The sequence below is a fragment of the Cyanistes caeruleus genome, chromosome 8 (assembly GCF_971803275.1).
Source record: "Cyanistes caeruleus chromosome 8, bCyaCae1.hap1.1, whole genome shotgun sequence".
NCBI classification, from domain to species: domain Eukaryota; kingdom Metazoa; phylum Chordata; class Aves; order Passeriformes; family Paridae; genus Cyanistes; species Cyanistes caeruleus.
In genome coordinates, this window is record NC_141708.1 from 22,755,267 (window position 1) to 22,777,230 (window position 21,964).

At 36.7% G+C, this 21,964-nt stretch overlaps 1 protein-coding gene across 48 annotated transcripts in view; it reads right to left on the reverse strand.

The window, feature by feature from the left end:
- KCNMA1 (potassium calcium-activated channel subfamily M alpha 1) overlaps positions 1-21,964 on the reverse strand; it is a 431,738-nt gene that overhangs the window by 26,936 nt on the left and 382,838 nt on the right. For all 48 annotated transcript variants that reach the window (XM_086901436.1, XM_086901419.1, XM_086901432.1 and 45 more), the window contains 2 exons: positions 20,223-20,447; positions 16,849-17,041 (listed from right to left, as the gene is read on the reverse strand). In XM_086901436.1, coding sequence (XP_086757562.1) covers positions 16,849-17,041; positions 20,223-20,447 — 418 coding nt within the window. The remainder of the gene's footprint in view (positions 1-16,848; positions 17,042-20,222; positions 20,448-21,964) is intronic.

A 21,964-nucleotide genomic window follows, 5' to 3' on the forward strand; every position in this document is an offset into this window, starting at 1 on the left:
GGAAGAAGAGACCAACTCTCAGCTCACTACAACCTCCTGCCAGGTAGCTGGAGAGAGCAGTAAAGTCCCCCTTATCAAACTGAGGAAGCTTCAATAGGAGGCAGCCCACCCCCGCTTGTCTCTGAAACAAGATGCTGCCAAGCAGTGGATTAAGAATATCTTGGCTCTGAGAGGAACAGAGGTTTTGGGCTCCTGACATGCTCCAAATCAGTGAGGCCTGGCCCCCTCTAAGACACTACTGCTCACAGATAAATAACAATCAATTGCATCAGAAGCAAAACTAAGTCTTAAAGATGTTCTCACCTTTGTGGAAAAAGAACACAGGGGAAACTTTCTCCCTAACAGGAGGCAAGCTCTTTTTACCAGGGGGTGCAGGTGCTCCCCTGCTCTGAGCTCAGCATGGCCAGGTGAGCCATATAAAACCTCCCTGTCCCTCACAAAATACTGCCTACGTAGGGATGAGCAGCACTGGGCTCTTGAGCTCTGTGCCTCTCGAGCCAGGCTGACCCGTGGCCCTCCCAGGGAGGCACCAGCTGTGTCTCAGCAGTAACATTCTGAGATCCACAGTGGCACTGTGATGAAGTGCAAAATTAAGGAATGCTGGCATGGCTAAACATGCCTTCTTTCCACTGAAAGCACCACCAATTTTGCTCTGTGTTAGCAACTGCCCTGACTGCCAAATGATCTGCTGTTTGTGCTGGCCATAACCACTAACTTTTGTTTCTTTGCAGGTCACTTGACTGAGTAAAGTCTCACAAAATACAGGCAAGCTTGCTCTTCATAGCAGTAAATGTGTTCTTAAGCTTTGCTGAGGGGACCAATAAAGGTTCACTGGGGTTTTAATGTAGAGGGAAATTTGTCTTGTGGATGTGCCCTGCTTCTGTTCCACTGACTCCACCAAGACCCAGATGGGCATATTCTCAAAAATGAATTTTTATGCTACATTTAAAAGACATCTTCTTTTCTTGAGGATCATAATGGATCCTTCATGATTCTCTTCCCCTTTTTCTCTGCCCCCCTTCCTTATCAAAGATACACATTTTACTAAACTGGAACCCTGTGCAGGTAGAAGATACTATCTCAAACTGAAAATCCACTTGACAGACTTAAAAGTTGTGGCCTTGTTATTAAAGCACCTTGTAAAATGATAGCATCCTTTAAATCATGCTATTTTAGGGAAAGATATCATGGAATTCACTGGATGATATACACACTTAAGTCCTCAAATATAATTTAAAAAGCATACATACATTCAGCTACCTCTGGTCCACCTAAGGAATCTGAGACAACAATAATATTTTGAGCATGTATGAATAACACATAAGTGGTGAACTGCCAAACATGCTCCTGACAAGTTATCATGCAAAAATTTGGGACAAATATTTTCATTAAGCAGAGCCAGCCAAAAAAAAACAGTTCTCAAAAAGGACCTCACAGTTGTATCCCTTTGCTACTGTTTGCTGACAATGTCATTAATATTCCTGTGAATTCAATTGAATGATAGACTATACCTGTTATTCTCCCAAGTGCAGCCCTTGGGTATACCTGGAAAGTTCAGCAGCAGTCATGCAGCTAAAGAGCTGCTGACATTCATGGGAATCTGTTACAGCCATTCAATTTAGAAACAATTCTAGCTTCAGTGTCCCATGGGGCCTGAGACAGAGAGTTGTAGTTTGGCCTGAGAACCTGAAAATCCTAAATTCTGGCTTCAGTTCTGACTTTTACTGCAATTTGTGCTGAAGATCTAATAAGCTCTTGGAGATTATCGCTAAAGGTCTGGAAAAGGAGAGGAATGTGGGAGAGCAGATGTGACTACATAAGTTCTCAGCTCTCTGGGAGAGAGAGAGCATCTTCAGAGATGCTCCAGGCCCAAACATAGGCCAAGGTAAATCTACAGAGAGTGGAGGCTGAAGAAGGATATCTTTCTCACCTTTAGCAACCCTCCAATGCTTTGGGACTGGAACAACACCTCGTGCTTTGAACCCTGAGAGAAAATGTCACAGAGAACGAGCTGCCACCTTCCTGACAAGAAAGTATTCTTCTCTAACATCCCTTCCCTCACTTTCTGCTGAATTAGAGAGCCCTACAGTGAAAATGTCCTAGTCAAAGCTCTACTGGAATCACAGGGCAGCGGGATCAATGCTAGTTTCCGCTCCCCTAAGTGTGAGATCCATTCCTGGATGAGTTAGTGGCCCCATGTGCTGAAAGTGTAAATGATTTATAGGTCTGCTGGTTCTTGGGCTGCTCTAACAAGGTAGGATTAAGCTGTAAAAACAAAGATCAAGAGAAGGATTGGCGTTTCATCATCTTGAGGTCTAGCATTGAATCACACCACATTGATTCCATTTCAATTGTGAGCAGCATAAAGTATTAGAGAAGCGTAATATTTAAGCCTAGGGCAGAATCATGTATAACTTAGAGGGGTTTGTTCAAAGGTACTTATATAAATCTTTTCCCAGTTTAAGTGCCATTTTCAGTTTCACTATCATACACACCCCAAAAAATGAAGTCCACCTGAAACTGCCTAATTTTTTTCATTGTTGACTTTGTAGGATTTTTTTTCCCTTCACAAAATCTTATGTGGTAATTATCCAAACCCTAACTCTGCCAATGTTCACCACAAGCTTACACAACCCAAAACTACCAAAACAAATGGGCCTTTCTTTACTAATACTTTGCAGAGCACAGCCTTAATGTTCACTTCTTGTTTTTTTTTTTCTCAATTTAAATAAGATAATATATAGTTACTAGCTGTAGCACTTCCCTCAAGTCTGAGTGAATGGAAACCCTCTTTACATTTCTCTTTTTTAGATTTTTACAAACTTTATTTTTTAATTGTTCTTACTCTTCATTTACCATTTAATAGTTTTCTACATATGTGCTTCTGGGGCTCAAAGTTGGTAACATCTAACTGTAGCACAGGTTTGCAGCTAAAATGATTTAGTATATAACAATACCAAACTCCTCTCAGTTTAATCATTAATCAGCCCTGCATATTTAGACTTCAGGCAAAAATAAATATGCTGAATAAAAATGATCAAATAAATTAAACTACTAAATTAACTACATTACCTAGTTTAGAGAGACAGGTATTCAATAACTAGAAACAAAATGGAAAACTCACCACTAAAAATGATATATCAGCACGTTAGATGAGACTCTACATTATGTCATTATATCAAAAAAAGTAAATTTTTCCTTAGTGTAAAAAGAAGAGCAAAGCCAGATATCATAGCAAGTAATCAATAAAAATACTTGAAAAACTAAAGTAACAGTTATGTCCAACATCTGATTGGCAACTACTGAAACATAAATTAAACAAATTTCCCATTGCTGCTTATGGGAAAATTATGCAGATTAGAATTTGATTAGGTTTATATCATGAGACTCAATTTAGACTTTTAATCTATTAAGCTCCAATAAATGAGGCATCTGAATAGCTCCCCTGAGCAGCAACAGTAATAACGACAGCAGTCATTTTTTGGAATATGTATTCTGACAATTTCTTTAGCAGACGAGTCCACATCTTTAAGTACAATTACTTTATAACTTCTACAAAAAATTCAGGTGTTTGCAGTGAGGAAATGGATACATACAAAATGCTTAAACAGACATTTTATGATAATCAACATCTGTCACTCTGTTCTAGCAATATTGTTTTTCCATCAGCTTGGACTTACTTACAGTCAACTTCATGGTCTGTGTGGGCTAAGTAGTGCCAGCAGACTTGCAAATTACTCAAGCTGGAACTGAGCTGGAAACCTATGGTAAAATGTCATTAATTTCTCTACAGGCTGGGTCAAAACTAAAATCCCACATTCAAGGCTGTTTTGGGGATTGAAGATTGAACTGTGAAGGCTAAAGCCCCATTTTATCAAAGAAATCTGAACTAAATTCCAAGAGCTGAGCTTTGAAACAGGTTGGATTCAGACCAAGACCACCTCTAATTCATCTGGCAGGTATGCTTCATAGCCCTCCTGCATATTTCCTGCAGTCTAATCTATTTGCAAGTATACAAAAGCTCCTCTCCTATATTGCTGTGTATTGTAAAATGCAACCCCTCAAAGCCTGCTGACTGGAGAGCACATTGTGCACGTCCTGTCCTGCCAGATTTCACCAAATCCTAGAGAAGCTTTTAGTGGACAGGTTGTCTTATGCACATAGTCAAGTGCCAGTAGGCAGGTGGCTAAAAAAAAAAAAAAAAAAAAAAAAAAAAAAAAAAGTATTTTAAAAAAATTTCAGGGCTTTATTAAATGCTTAAAAGTGAAGGAACATGGATCCTGTGTACCTGTGTGACTATATTTTCTTTAAAAGAAGCTTCAAGCTTCAACATGGAATTTAATTCTGGCACTCAAGCTTTCAGCATGCCACTACAAAGGTTTTCTGCAAGCCAAAACTTTTTATCAGGACTCCAAACTGAACATCATAAAGAGGGGAAAAAACCCCACAGTCACACTCTTTGTCATTTCAATACTGCCTTTGGTAGCACATAACTTCAGAGTAGCATATCTGTTAAAGACATCTTTGTGCATATCATGTGTGAAACTGAGTATCAGTTTGATTTTAACTACACCAGTCTATATAACACTAACTCAACCAACTTTCCCTTGGAAAGCACAAAAAAATCCCACAACCATTTATTTTTTTTTTTTATTTTTTTTTTTTATTTTTTTACCATTTAAAAACCCCAAATACAAAAGGCACAGAGGTGAAATCAGGAGGAATCTGAAGCAGTTCTCTAATTGAGTATTCTTGAATGATGTACCAGTAGCAATATATTAGCTGCTGGTAACACCTAAGGTTGTGTCAACAAAACTGCCTGAAGATCGTCAGTGCTGCCACTGGTATTACTGGGCTCACCCAGTCTGTAAAGTCTGGGAACCCCTGCTTCAGTCACAATCAGGAATTCAGAGAGCAACTTATGCCATCCAAAGCACACAGTCAGCAGTGTAAATAAAGAGGTAATTCACTCAAATATATCAAGAAAAAAGGAAAGGTATTCAGAAAACCAGTGAGGTGAAGTCTGCTCTTAAGATGAAAATTCCATTGCTAACTCTGCACTGTTTTGGCTCACTGTCTTTCTCCTCTTACAAACATTAATCTTAAAAAGAATATGAATTCTTTATCATGACAGAATGACTCATTATTTTATCAGAGTTTTTTCTAAAATCTATAAGGGTTTTCCTTGCCTCTGACAGCTCAAATGTCTTTTTATATTTAAAGAAGTATCAGCAGAAGTGTCTCTACACCAGCTTCTTATTTATTTTATTTATATGGGATCTGAAACCCATTACACTAGGAAACAAGCTGGTAAAGACAGTGGTAACAATAAAATGTAATGTGGTATTCTTTAAGTAGTGAAAATTAAATGGCAATCATAAAATGTATACTACAGTCTCCAGTCACACTACAGACATCCTGAAAACTTCCAGCAGTTTTTTGTGGGGTTTGGTTTGTTGTGTTGTGGTTTTTTGGTTTTCAGTATTGACTACTTATTATCATCCATGCATCTATATACTACTTTAATCTCTACAAACACTTAACACATTAATTTTCCTATCCATTATCGGTTAGTAGAGAGTTAAATGGGTTGATAATAAAATGTTCTCTTCCTTGCTTTAATTTTATTAATACCAATAACAGTGGAAATAACTTTCCTTTCACTTAGGCATTTTGGATATTTCTGAGGGTCTTTACTCTGTTTATTATTATTATTTGATATGATTCCAAGAATATTCAGGTTGCAGTGTGGACTTTTGTTGCTAGTGAGGCAGTTTTATAAGTGGTGATTTTGGGCCAATCTAAAATATAAATCTCCAGGTAAATTGTAAAGGCCAATTTACATGTGACACAGTGAGCAAGCTGCCATAAAAAAAAATATCTAGACACAGTCCAAACTTTTAGAACACTCTGACTGTATAATTCAGTCTACATCTTCCACTAAAAATGGAAGATATGTCGAGACAAATGATTTTACATTGACACTAAAGAACTGGAGATTTAATTAAAAGTTAGAATAGAAACAATTTGCCAATTATTGAGGATTTACAACAGATATATAGTTTCTAAAATACCCCCCATAATATGTTAAAAAAAAATGGCCAAGCACCTGTTCTGCATTTAATTTTCTTTGCAGCATAAACTATTTTTGAGCAAACACACTTGTGGCTAGTGGCTTAAGAATGCAACTATAGGGTTGTTAGCCCTATTAATCTGTCCTGAAACAAATAAGAATCAATGTTTATTCAGGCCCCATGCTACACTGCTTTATTTCAATCTCTTTCTTTTTGGAGGAGTTGTTTTAAAAATGTCTGCCTGTCTTTGCCCTCACTTGGAGATGCATTACTAAGTCACAGAACAAGCAGACTGGCAGGAACTCAGAAAGAAGAAACCTGACATGGACATCCAATCACACTATAAGCCTGACAATGCATTTAAGAAAAAACTCTGTCAAACTTACAGAAAATATTTATGCTATTAACACTGTAGGGATACTTTCCCTCTCACTACCAACCAGTAATCATGCTCCTAAATTAGTATTTAGAGTATTTGACAATTTAAGTTGAATAGAAAATTTAAGCAGGCAACCAAACTTCAAATCAACATGAAAGGTGGAATTGCCATTACACTTCCACAGGATCTACTTCAAATTTTTAAGGAAAGTTTACATATATTGCTATGACATTACAGACATTTTATAAGATCTTTATCTTGTCTCTAAATAAGCCACTACAAAAATTTCCATTAGCCATAAACTTATTTGGGTGTGTTGAATAGAAATAAATTACAAGAACTAGTTCAGAACTTTCTTCAAAAAAAAATCCCTCCCATACCATTTACAAAATTAATAATTTACTTTTTCAGCTCTGTTTTGTTCAGATGTTGAAAAGCTGCAAAAATACATTATTAGAAGCTCAGCAGTATTGATTCTCACACAAAGGCTGTGCCTCAAGTCAACCTGAATATCCCATCCTGCAGATACTGAAAGAACTAGCAGGTTCTGGATAACCAGAAGCTAGCAAGCTTTTTGAAAATGCCTATTATGGAAAGTCTGGGCTGCCTCATATTTAATCATGTCAAACTTAAATCAACAGGTCTGTCTTGAAAAGAGAATGCCAAGGATTTTATAAATTCTGTCTAAAGTTCTGCAAATCACTAGCAGGTGATAGATTCTGCTTCTCTGCTTTGGAGATCACAGGATTTAACTGGGAAGAACAAAAATCTACTTTCTCCTGCAATGCTATCAGACTGGTAAAGTCTGCTAAATACTGATGCTTTGTATCTTCTTCCACAGTAAAGCAAAACCAGTGACACTGATCTCTGGAAAAACCCTACCACCTTTATGAATATAAATAACCATTTATTAAGCAAACAATACGTAGTGAAGCAAAGAAAGACACCAGAATTATGCTCATGAGGCTGCCTGCTGTGGTACATTACTTTCAAACTATCTTGTATTCCTGCAATATATTATCTATATGTTCCATTTTCTTGAAGTTATCTTCATAATCAAGATGCTATCACAAGTATCATGGGCACTGGAACTATTTTTAATTTTCATTTAAAGAGCAATTAAAGAAAGACAATGGATACACAAGATAATAAAGTAAGTGATTAGCAGCATGCAAATGACATAGGCTTAATGATAATACCCTGCTCTATTCTCCAAAGGGCCTGTTGAGAGAAACCCTTCCTACATGTGGTTGTGCAGCTAATGTGCCTCAGCCTACAATTACAACATTGCTGACACCATTAACCACTGAAACAACATCACTTCATGAAATCCTTGTTGTCTCATTAAAATGCAAAGGGTCAGGTAATTTACCAGCATTGTGTGTCTACTTTTGTTGTGGGTAATTAGCAAGCATTACCCAGCATGGACTCCTACTGGGAAATAGTTAAACTGTGAAATATTAAAAAGAAATTTTTATATTTGATGGGAAATTGAAAGATTTAGAATTACAACCTCAATATACCTTTGAATTCAAAGCCATGAAACACACACCTTTTACACATTTAATGTCATAAGATTTTTATGGTTGGTTATTTTTGAAAATTACCTTCTAACTTAAAATTTTTTCCTTAGTATAATTGTATCTAGATATACATCCTTTTAAGCAATTAAGAACTTTAAGAAAATAGACAGAGGGAGGTGCAAAACACCTTACAGCTTCCTAAAGACTGACATACAGTTTTTAAGTTAAAACTTAAGAGGTTGGTGTAGTGCATTCCAATACTCATGTTCCCTTTCGTCTTGCTAATTGCAGCCTCATATCACTATTTAAGGGAACCTTGATAACATTCACTATCAGCTCACATCTTCTCAGGGAGCAGAATGGTCTCTTATTCTTTAAATGGAAGTTTTGGAACATAAAACACATTCCAATAAAAGTGAACAGAAAATTATGAATTCATTAAACTACTTTGGTATCTTGTGCTATATATAATATTTATATTCCAACTACTGTAAAATATGCTTTAATATCTTTAGGCAACTCTAAGGACTTAAATATTTATAAAATGGCTAAAGATAAAGTATTGCTCTCTTATTCCTACATAGAGATGATGTAAGGCATGCAATCAAAGACAATAACACTTTCAACCCATTTGTCATCTTAAAGGAGCCTTTCAACTTCAGATCCCTTGTGTGCAATCTACATAAGAGTTGTTGCCTACATAGGCAACTCCAGAGGAGTTTGCTCCTTAAAAACTACCAAGAGTGCTATACTTCACATAAAACAGGGTTTTCTGAAAATGGAGACAAAACTATAAATTTGCAGGGAAAACAGCTCCAAGTGGGGCTTCAAAATACTGCTGTATTTATCTCTGGGACATCTGGGAACAGGAAGCATTTTGATTTAATATTTCATAACATAGAGGCAATTGCTTCCTTGCCTGGTGTATAATTAATGCTCATAAAAAGAGTGGTTTTTTTTATTCCTCAGCATCAGAAATGCACAAAATAGTACACCTTCATAATAGGGGGTTTGCTTTTGAGATGTTGAACAGCAAATAATAATAAAATTGCGTTACCATAAATTTATAATAGTTTTGGGATGCTTAAATATACTTTAAGTGTGAGATCACATATTTGATGTACTGTATTATCTACCTCCTTCATCCTGTTTTATTTTTCTCTGGCTGAAGCAGAACATAACTTAAAGCAAAAGAAGAAGAAGCAATTGTGAGAACTTAAAGGTATTTGGGCTAGGACCTTACAGCATTTCTCAAAAACAGTCAAACTGTGTCAAAGGAATGTGTCTCTCCAGCCATTCATCCAAACATTTTAGTGTTTTATAACGTAAGAATTGAAAAAAAATATTTGCTTTAATAGTTTTTCTCTCTTTCCAGGAAAACATAGAGAGAGGTGGGAAACTACTTTGTGTGTGTAATTCCAGCAGGCAACATTGGTGTCCAGCTGCAAGGAAAGGTACCAAAACTGTGAAAGATGCTGCACAGGATCCTTCCTGCCAAGGGTTTCATGTGAAGACTGGAAGCCTAGCAAGGTCCTAGCAGAGCTGGTTTCCACAGCACAGAAAAAAAAGTTAAGTGTAAAGTCTCTCTCCCACCCAGTTTATTTAAGTCCAAATATTGCAAAGACCTGCACATAATCTAACTTTACACAGGTGGACAGTTTCATTGAAGTCAGAGAGATTTATTAACCTGTATAACATTGAGCACATAAGTTTTGGAACAAGCAAGGCATCAGATTGTAAACTTGCCAGGGCAAAGGCCATATTTTATTCTTGTATATATCAGGACTATGACAACAAGCTCTTAATTCCATCTAGAGTTCCAGTATGCTACCATAAAATAAATAACAGCTATCAGCTGATCCATCTAGCTCAGCAGGATAAGAAATTATGTGCATGTTGCAAAAAGGTAATACTGAGTTATTTATCACAGTGACCTGATCTTCAAAAATTGGACTATTTTTTTGTGAGTAGATAACGATATAGGACATGTCTGGCCTTTATCTCTTTTTTCATTTATTAACTTCACTACTTAAGATGGTCAGCCTTTGTTATGAAAAGTGCTAATGAAACCAAACTACAAAAAACACTTCAAAATTCAGTTAAGTAAAAAAAATCACTCAACCAAAAAGAAAATTTTATTAATTGGATTATTATTTTTGCGACAACTGATGCTAACAAAAATACAAGGAACATTCAGAACCCGGTATAAAAACATCCTTCATCAGATGTTAACTCCTACACTAAACTATCAGTGGTGCAAACCAATAACCCTGAATTCAATGCAAAAAAAAACCAAACATTTTTACAAATGTGACTGGTAGGATTGATATTGTCTTGGAGAATAACTTCCCAAAAATCTGTGTGAATTAGTTAATTACGAGCTACCTTTAGGTATAACAAGCATTCTGGAATCTAAAAGACACTGATATACAAAGACACTCAGGAATCTAAGTGTTGAAAATAATAAATCTAATGTCACACCTCACTTTGACACTTTTAAAAACTACTCAAATTTTTCACCTTCTGCCAGCACTATTCACAGATTTATTTTTTAATATTACATCTACATTTAACATTCTACATTTACTTATAAGCTTTCCTAAGGAGGTTAAGTATCTCCTTAAATTTTCCAATTATTTAGTGCAGTGCAGCCGAATAGAGTTTGATTTTCTGTATTTGAAAGTAAGGTTCTTTATTTCTATTGTTTCCATTAAATATAAGTAATTAAACATAGGAAACAGTGACAGAGTTGTCACAGAATACCAAATTCCATAAAAGCCTAAAAATTACCTTCATCTATGATTATCCAAACCTATATTCTGAAATATTAACTTTAAACCTTATGACTATAAAGTAAGAGAAATATGATTCAACATTCACTAAACCCCCTCCTTCAGGAATGAAACTGTTGCTTTGAATTTAGAAAAAGTTTTTTCTAACAGCATTAAAATAGTTATCTCTGAAAATGGCACAAAACCTTTGCTAACAAAGCACTTAAGACAGTATTTATCCCTTCCCCTTATTTAAGAATTTTCTATCATTTTCAATCCCAATGATATGGTTGATCTGCCTCTCGCTAACATTTCAGAGATAAAGCAATCAAGAGGCAGAGGTGAAAAAGAATATATTATCTGTAAGCACAACGGAAAACATCTTAAATTCATTTTAATAAGAAACTTATTGCAGCAAATTGTGAGACCAAGTTCATAAAATGTTGCAGTGGTATAAGAATTAATGATCAGATTGTGAAATAAATCTTATGAAACTCTGTTCCTGTACTTTCAATCAAAGTTTAGGACAGCTCCAACAGAAGGTGACAATGATGTCATAAGCGATTTTTAAAGGAACTAAATCAAATGGAATTAAACTTGTACAGGGCTATTTTACCTTGTGCAATCTGTTACACATGAAAGTCAGTGTGTAAAATTCTGAGTATGTTTACTTGATTTTATAGGATTTTCCCCAGAAGAATCCTGCCATGATGTATGAAATGTATTACCCAGGAGTTCATCCAATCTTCATGTTTTTCTCTTTATTCTTTCTTGTTGGAGGATCTATTATGAGAACTGTAAATGAAGGCCCTAAAAAGATCTCTCATGTGTTGAAATAGTGTTCCTTGGGAAAATTCTCATAAGTTGAAGTCATTCAGAAAACAGCTGCAATTGTTGCTTTGCTGAAATACGTCTACACTGCTGTACTGTGATCTGTCTTAGAATGTCTATAGACAAAATGTTACTGTACAGCCTCCCCTTTCTGTACTTTAGACCAGCCTGAAGCTATAAGATCACTTTTCTTTATTGTTTAGTAAGTGTTTTTTAATGAAATGTACTGCTCTTATTATATAGGACTCAAAATAAGCTCTAAATCACTATCCAATAAAAGAAAATTATTGAGTTGGATATCTAAAGTTACTACCCAGAGGCTACTCTGGTACAGTATTTATAAATCTCTAAACAGTTAGGTATAATTGTCTTTCTGGGTTTTGGGAAGAAAGCCAAATAGCAGCTTTAGTTACAACTGAAGATAAATATTTTGTGTTGGGCCGTGTTCATCTGGTGGATAAAATAACAAATAAAATTCCCACAAAGTAGGACTCTGAGAAAAAAACAAGAAACATGAAAACTAAATGGGAATAGTCAATAGATGATACTTGAAGAAGGAAGGATGGAAATGGCAACAAAATGAAGGAAAGGAAAATTACTGGAGGTCTCCCAGTTAAACAGCCAAGGCAGGTCCCATCATATACTCAGTCCTCCCAGGTTCTTTGGAAAAATGTTATGACTGAGAAGCACATGTTATGGCTATGGACTCAATATTATCTCTCCAAAATAGTTCTTGATGAAATAATCTGAATTTCTGTTTGAGAGAACAGAATAAGAAACAGAAAGGACAATAAAAACCAATCGCCAGTACTTGGGGGTGACTTTTTCTCCAACACAAACACACACCTCTTTACAGATCTTTCTAGGAAGACAGTCAAGATCTATCAGAGGAAATCAAGATAAACAGGGCTTCCTTGTCACAAATCAAACATTTGGTTGAGTTTAGAAATAATTTTGTGAAGAGGTGGGCCAATCTCCCACTTTATATTTTGTACTTCAAATCTGAGATATCTTAGTGAAAAAATAGTTTCCTGCAGTTTCAGTGGGATACACTTTGGCCTTTCTGTCCTTGGAATCTAGGTTCCAGGTCTCCCAAAAGCGATGAACTGCCCTGATGATTTCCAAAAGCTCATTTTCAGGACATTAGAGTTTGCAGCCCTAACCTCTAGCAAGCCCACAGAGCTTTGGTCAGCCCGGTCAGCTCTGAACGATCAATGCAGACAGTCCTGAGAACACTTTCAACACGAGAACTTTGAACAGCACAGGTTTAATTTGAAAGAGCTTCTTGAGTAGAAGTACACATTTTATGTAAAGGAGATCAGAAAATCCTTCCAGGACTGTTAGTAAGCTTTTCTTCCTTGGGAAGACAGCTTGTTTCCACACACAGTTCTGTGTAGCCATGCATTTGGTCGTCTGTTGCCAGACAGCTGAAGATGAACATAGATTTGACAACTTAGATAGTTTACTGCCATCCCCTCTGGATATGCCAGGTCATTTGTAGCTCTGGTCCAGATTATTATTTTTTTCCTATGTCTTGGAACTTGGAGCTGGATTTTTCTTCCATGGAAGGTTGAGGCAGAGCACTGTGCTTGGATAAAATGCAATTCTGGCCTGATCAGTTATGACCCAAGACAGGCAAACCAGAGGACAAAAATGCTGCTGCACTACTTATAGAAGGTCCAGATAATTACTGTTAACCAGTTCAAAAACCTGGGGATATTTTAACACCATAAGGAGGTACTATCAAGTCTTCATTTCTGTATGAGAATGGCTGTGAGTGTTTTAAGTTGGTCTTGAACTAGAAGTGAGAAAATCCTTTGTTAATTCAAACCAGATTAATTCAGAGCTGATTTTTCAGCAGTTAACTTAATCCACTGGGAACTGCTATGCCTACTGCTAAATAACTTTCCCTTTCAGCAAAGTCATGTATCCACCCACCTGTTCCTTCTGCAGGGTCTTTCCTGTCGGATTGGACCTGGGTTCCATTTCAACACTATGTCCCTGGCTGCAGAGGGCATGTTTGGGTGGATCCAGAGGGCTGGCTAGTGATGGATCTTTATATGCCTAGGGCTGAGAGTGACTTTGGTGTTATAGCAGGTGATGAGGATGAAGCTATAGGAAAAAGGGAATGAAATCCCAACATTTATGGATTCTTTTCCGGCTACCAACTTAAAGCAAAGGAGTTGTAGATATAGTCCTGTATTTCAGTATTTGTCAACAATTACGGCTTATCTGATGGTTAAATAAATTTGCATCCTGTTTTTATAGCACCCTTCTTGTACCAGTGTCATCTTTTGCCTAAAGCTGAGATGAAATAACCAGAGATACAAACTAGAAAGATCCTTGTATATTCAATAACCTATCAATTAAATGACTATTTTTTTTTTCAGAAATGTAAACATAAACTATATATCAGGTTTTCATATGAGATTCCACTGCTTAGTGACTACATAATTATATATATATAATAAATACTATTTTACTCAGAATAGCAAGGGTAAGGTCATACTGTTAAATCCCTCACCAAAAATCTTGTAGCTCAGCCCATACATTGCTTCGACTGCTCATATATTTTTTTATTTCTTCTCTTTTCAACACCCTGTCATAGGTCAACTGACCTTCTGCCACACCTCCAGATTTTCTAATGCCAGTGCTTCTGATGATCAGTAACAGAAATAACATAAAAGAACAACACAGGAGATCCAAAGCATGACGTTGATGAGTATGTCTTGATTCAAAATCACACTTTAAGATCTAGAAAAGTCAGGCTGGCAATACTGGAAGTTTGTACCAGCCAATGTGTTAAGGGTAAGTATGTCAAGCAATACACAAATGTAAAATGACAACTTGCTCTGTAAATAAAGGTACTTAATTGCCAGTAAGAATCTGTGAGTTTGTTCTAATATGCTGCATGTTGACCAGCAAAAGTTGAATCACCTAGTTTATGTAATTGTCATGATAGTTGTGTCTGCCGTATGCTAAAGCTGCATTTCACAGACAAAAATGTCACATTGCATATCATTTCCAGTAAGGTTTGTGCAATCGACTGATTTAACTGCTTCTGACAGTCTAATCATTTTATTCAAGGTCTTTCATGAAAATTTACTGTATTGAAAGGAACACAACCAATTCAGAAGTTGTGGATTTCATAAACAGAGAATTTACTGTGAAGACAATTATTTTCTGAAGGAACTGGGCTTGCAAGAACCCCTCCTTAATCAATTAAAACTGGTTGCTAGTTACCTGCCTTATGTTATACCCTGTTACCTCAGGACAGCTATGGAAAGAGTCACCTTTTATTTCTTAAAATGCAGTCTGATATTTACCTGAAGAAATGTCAAAAATTTCTAAGAATGTGCTCACCTATTGTTCCTCTGCTTGTCTGCATCAGTCACATTTAAAAGGGCTAAAGGGATTTGGACTATGGCCAGTGTACACTTCCTGACCTACGGGAGCTATTGCTGTAGCAACAACCTGGGTATTAGAGAGTCACAGAACAATTCAGTCTGGAAGGGACATTGGAGGATCTCTGGTCTTATTTCCTTCTCTAAGCAGAGTCAACAAGGAGGTCAGATCAGCTTCTTCGAGCTCTATGCAGTCAGGTCTTGAATACCTCCAAGGATGGAGAGTAAAAAATGACAGGTGTTCATGTGGTGCACGAGACTGGTTATTGACAGGTTTCTCTATCATTGCTGAGGGATGGTCTGACCCTGTGTATTCCCAGAGGTAAAATACAACAGTCAAGTGCTGGAAGTATCTCTAACTTCTGAGCAAAGATAGAAAATTCTCTCAGACTGTTCGTCCTTAAGAAGATATTCTTGATTATTTTAATTATGTGTGTGATAGGAAAGAGTTTCATCAAAGAATAGCCATTAGCCTGGTAGTGAAAGTACAGATCTAGTTTCGATACAGAATTTCAAATCCCAGGAGCCTCTGTGCCTGTGTCCAACTTCTGCAATGAGTTTTGAAATCCTGACTATAAGCCATCAGAGTGTGAGCAAGTCAGTCTCCCAAATTTATGAGGAAAGAACTCTAAAATATTTGGGGTTGTGTTATTTCCAGACCACAGATTTGAAACTTTCAGCACTCACGGGGTTGAAAACAATTAGTTTCTTCCTTTTCTTCTCTAAATCTACTTTTTATCCAGAAAACTGTCCAGTTTGACTTTGAAAACTTCAAACTTTTAGCTTCCTGGTACAATTTAATTCCAGTATTAAATTCCACTATGTTATTGCTGTTTCTAAGAATTTCTTATGCTCAAGTTTCTATATTCAAGAAGTTACATTGCAGCCTCTAATTTTTGGCACATAATTCCTGTTTCCTGATTAGAGTGTAAAGAGGAAAACCTGAACTTAAACTTAGTTCTCACAGTCCTTGAGGGAAAACTATCTCTAGATCAGGCTCTCAGGGAAACTGCAGACCAAAGCACAATCCTTTCCACCTTCATTTATAGCAGAACTAGATCCAGAGGGAATATTTACTGCTGCAGTTAATAGGTTTATCAAAGGTAGGACTTCAGCTGCATAAGCTGCAAGACCCTTCAGGGATGGGAAGATGATTGTTTTTACACTGATGGTCTTTGCCAGGGTGCTTATGACTGCTTTGCAGCTGCTTTACACAGGCACAGATGGTGTAAAATAGCCTTTGGCTACCTATGAATCAGTCCCCTACTCTCAGGAAAGATTGAAAGATTTTGTTCAGTGTCTTTAAATGGGATGAGTACATGTCAAACCATGGGAAGAAATAAGCTTTCAGTTAATTCTCAGTGGCTTCTTGAGCAAGAAGGTGCCAAAACTGCAAAGAAAACTTAAAGTTCTTGCTATTTTTATTTTACTTTTTGGCTTGTGTTACTCAAACTTGTATTTTCTCAGTAGCTGCAATGTGTTTTACATAAAAAGAAATTTTGTTAGACAGAAACTTCAGGTATTCCAAAGAATAACTGCAAGTTATCTCTGGTTATATAACAGCAACTCACCCTGTAAAGGAAGCCACAGTGAGAAAACGACGTTTTTATGTATTATCTAGGAAAATTTTAAAATGAGAAAAAATGCCAGTTTCATGTTCATTCATTTCTCCTCTGAAAGATGTGCTTTGTGATGTAGCAGAGAAACTACGTGACTGTCCCTTTAAAAGCCATCATACCAATCAGCAGGTTTAACTGTCAAGCAAGCTGATGTAGGGCTCTTTGAATTACTGAGTGAGGGATATTCTTCCTGCCAGGTCCTGTCCCCTGTAGGCACTGCAGAGAAGTATTATAGGGCAGTCCTTACCTTGGGAATTAGCCTGCAAGACCCCAATGCTGTCATCAAACTGCATAGATTTGATGTTGAGTGACGCCAAGATGCATTCCTTGTCCTGCAGCGAAGCATCATCAATATTATTCTGATTGGCTGACAGGATAACGCACATGTCGCAGAGGTTGATGTTGACAGCCCTTAAATCAGCCCGACTTAATGGTGTACCCTTCGGCACAGGGAAAAAAAAAAAAAGGGGGGTGCAGAAGAGGGGAAAAAAGAAAAACAAATTAAAGATTGAGAAGGAGCTTTGGGAAATTATTTAACAAGTATCTTTTTTATGCTCTGACATTAAGCTGGTCTAACTATGTGCCAGGGAATAGGAGATGTGTGCTAATCTAAAGGGTAGTTGGTGCTGATGGCAGCATTTTAGGTTCAGTCTCAATACTCAGTCAAGCTATTACTAACAAACAAGAAACAGGAATAATGCCAGCATTCTACATCTCATCGGTGACTTGAAATTGTCTTGATTTAAGTTGCTATCATGTGGCAACCTCTGGCTCTCTGAATATAACAAGGGGGGTGTTTTAAATGTCTATTTATCTCCTACCAACTCTCAATGGTCTTGGGCAAAAGAACAGCAATTTAAACAGGAAAGCATTACGTGTCCTGCACATTTGAAATGCAATCAGGACAAAGCTATTTTTTTCTACCTAAAGCAATACACAGAAAAGGTTAATCCTTTTCGAAGCACGCTTTTGGTGCTTCTAGAAGGAAAACACACTGAGCTTCAAAGCCGTTTGATTAAACCCTTTGAAACAGAAACAGGACTTTATACTAATGGGCACAACTTGTGCAATGTTCCCTGTTCCACAATCCTCAATCAGAGGACAGAATCATTAAAACAAAATGCTGCAGTGGCCTATGGATTTTTTTTCATAGTTAACAAACCTGAGACATGACACTTAACATGATTTTTTTTTGTTCAAAATTACATTTGCCTTTCACATTCCACAGTCTATAGCTGTAGTTACAGAATATTAAGACTACATTACACGGGTTGTGAGGTCCAGGAAATTCACTTCTTTTTTTTTATTTTTTTTTATTTTAATGGAACCTAGATTCTACTCTGCTGCCTCACATGGTTTGGTGCCCAAAGACCCCAATGATGAGAAGACATAACTGTCTCAGTGTCATGCAGTGACTTCTGTAAAATCAAGACCCTAGTCTTTCATCTCCTGATCATTCATGGTATCTCCTGAAATCCACTGAGAATACTCAATGCAAAAGTGAATTCAAAATGCACACAGTAAAGGAAGACCTCAATTCTTATTCAGTGATTGCCAGTTTAATTATTCCATGTAACTTTAAATAATTTGAGACATTAAACATTGTGAAAAACAGTATGTACCAAACATACATGATTTCATTATAAACTACTCCAAAGTTAGATTATGATTATTCCAGCCACTTTAATCCTGCCTTTCTGTCTGTACTGTGCACCAAGTGAAGCAGGATTTCTGTGGGGAAAAATAATATGCAATTGTGCAATTAATTAAAGGCTGACTCCTAATGATTTTATGCAAAGGGACAGAATTAAGGCTGCCTGAGGATATTTAAAATTGGCATTTGCCTACTTTTTAAGAGTTTACTCAGCAGCTTAAAGGCTTCTTTTAATACAGACTTTAAATTCCACTTTAATTTACTTTTTTTAAACCAGAACAAACGTTTTTCTATTCAGCTGTAACCACATCTCCATCAGATATCAGCAGCAAGTTTTACCTCGTGAACCAAAGCATGGAGAAGTATGAGAGTGGCCTCCCTTTAACAGGCTCCTACAAGTATAATCTCAGAAACTTAAGTACATTTTGAAATTAGTATAATTAGATCAGAAATTGCTGCTATTTTTAACATTATATCACCATTTTGAACCAGATAGGCTGGGAAAAATAAATGGAAGAAAAAGTAATGAAGTCTGTGTGGTCTTCAGCACCCTTGATTATTATGTAAGATATAATTCCTTTATAAAATTCTGTGCTTTTAAAGCTGTATCAACTAATTATTTAAGCCATTCAAATAAAAATTAATCTAAAGCTACTCTGAATTTTGGTGTAAACTGGGGAAAGTAAAGCTGGTGTGCATTTCTTTAATGTCTCTTCAGAATTCAGAATCAAAACTTTGCAAAAACACATTATAGTGATGAGTACACTTTATATACTGGAAGCAGCAGTAGGATTCTATTCTGCTCAGTAGTTCAACAGTATTATCAATTTAATTCTGATTCCCTAGTCTTTAGCCTTCACAGTGACTGGAATTAAAAGGAATTGGCAGAAAGAGAAGGATATTAACTGACCAAATCTGATATTGACACCATTTTTGTGACAGCAGAGAATCTTGTGACACCATCTGTTGGATCAGGTTACAGAAAAATGCCAAGGGCTAACACTAAAACTGCATTTACAGTAACAAAGACCTACAGTCTGAATTAATCAAAAAGCAAAGACAGCCCTTTCATTCTACAGCTATTTTCCCAATTATTCAGTTAAGGTTACATTCATCATTGATTGATTTATTTTTAAATGCTGAAATGAAATCATACTAAGAGCTAATAAACTCATAATTTTTCATTCTTAAAAAATAAAATCTGAACTAACTTTACTATATAACATGCATTTTCTTCCATGCTGATACCATGGGCTCCCACGTGTCATTTATAGCTATGGTCACCTTAGAACATCAGCTTGGAGGGCTTCATTTGTTATTCCTGGAGCTCTTGTTTCTACATTTTGCTCTTAAGAGTGAATCATAATGATGTACAGAAGAAAAAGGACCTTTGCAGTTTTAGTGGCTGTGTCTACTAAGATCAATAGCAGCTTTTCATTGATTTAAAAAGGGTCAGGGTTTTGCTGTACGTCCACACAGGACTCTGAACTGAAATGCCATGGCAATGTTCCTTATAAAGCAGGCCAGTCCACAGGAAGTCTTTATGAATACATATATATATATATATATTACGTAGACAGAGTAACAATAATTTTTTCAAAGGTTTTGTGGGTATAAAAACATAAACAACACCATAAATAACTGCTGTCATTCTGTCAGGGAAATCACAGATCAGAACCGACTCCATGCAGGGCACTACAGTGAATGTTCAATACATAACACAGCTAATACATCTGATAGCAGCTGAAACTCATCCAATGAGGATGATGAGGAACCAAACACTGCAGCAAATATCTTCTAATAAGGTCTCACAGGGCTCTGTTTTCATAGACACAGTAAAGGGAAAATCTAAGTCCTCAGGCCTATAAGTAGACAAAAGTAAAAAAGCCTAAGATCAAAGTCAATACGAATCTGTCCAGTTGGTGTCCTAAATAACAAAGTATCAATAATATGGCTTTTGAACTTACAGGCAAGATTGAAACCTTGGGGAAGTTATGCAGTGTCTCCCATTCCCTTCTCAGGTATTCAAGTGAACCCACAAACACAATATGCTTGAGTTCATGGTAGTGAAAGTTGCTGGCTCGTAATGGCATCACTAAATTTCTTAATCCAATCAAAGCAGATTTAACATCCCCAAATATGCAAACGACTACATGCCCACTTAAAACTGTCATCGCTGCTTCACTTCGAGTCTAAAAAAAAAAACAAACAAAACAAAACAAAAAGACAAGGGAAAAATGAAACAAAGGGAATCTTAAATCATATATTGAGTTTAAAACCAGGAAAAATACAACTGTCAATATTGTTCATGCACAAAGAAGCAGTTTGAGAACAGCTATTCATTTTACCCTTATTTATATTTCATTAAATGTGCTCAGCAGAAAAAAAAATTAAATTGTTCGTGTTTGCAAATCCTTTGGCATTTCAGGAGACATTATATTGGGTGAAATTCTAGTCTTGTTCAAGTTTCTGTACATGTGGACTGCGACTCTGGTTACAAAGTACTGTGGGTTTAGCTAAGGATTATAGGAAAGAGATGCAAAATCATGCCCTAGTTGACAAATCACTAGCTGGGCTTTTTTCAGGAGCAATTTGAAAATGAAGATGTTAAGTGTCCAGTGTTCCTAGCAGGGCTTTGTGATGTTACTCAGCTCTTGTGAGTTGAGGACCATAGTCTCTTAGAGTCAAAGCTCCCATTTCAGGACAAGCTCCTGTTTCCCTGTGAAACAATCCACGAATGCTCTACACTGCTCTGCTTTACAATGGATGCCCATTTTATGAGCTTCTCTCAGTGACAAAATAAAGGTGCAAGTTTGTGACTAATATTAAGTTTTCAGGCCAATTGGACTTACTGAGGGAAAAGGGCTCATGGAGAATGTTTAAACAGTGTCCAGAATTATCATCTTGTCTCAGTGGAAGAATAAATTTTTGCCCTAACTTCAGCATTTTTTACTTCAGTTGAGCAGGTAACTCAAACACCAAGATGATTAAATAAAGTCACACGGAAAAAATTACCTTGATTTCTGGAGCCAGTCTTGGCATTGTTGTGCTCCATCAAGTAGCTGGTGTACCACTGATACCATATTGCCAAGAGACTGTACACTCTGTACCATTACACAGAAGTTTTGCCAATGAACAAAATGAAAACAGTGGTGATCTGCAAAATTTTCCTCTCACTGATCCGCAGTATATGTCATTTTTCTAAATTACAGAAGCATGGTGGTGTGCAATTAAGATTGGAATATGCAGCAGATATGCTCGTTATGTCAGAAGAATGGGAGCTCTGATTAGAAGTTTTCTCATCACTTAAAAAATGCATGAGCTTTCAATTTCTCCAGGGCAATTACATTGATTTTCATACAGCTTGACCAAGAGAGTTGTCTTGGCCCTTCAAAGAGCAGAAGACATGAGTGAATCATCAAATGAAGCATGTCTGCTGTCCCATGCCTCTGCCCATGTGTCTGGAATACTCAGACTTTACAAGACAGACACCAAGTCTTGAAAGCAGGTATGTGAAAAATGCCACTCCATAAATCACTCCTAAGTCTGTATGTAGCCACATACGGCAAAATTCCCTTCTTATACCTGATACTGCCGAAATGTCACAGGGCCAAAACAGACCTTGGGCAGAAAAATTAATTCTTTTCTGACTTGGACATCATCAAGTATCAATTAGAAGACAACCTGGGAAATCCTGTCATCTTCAAAT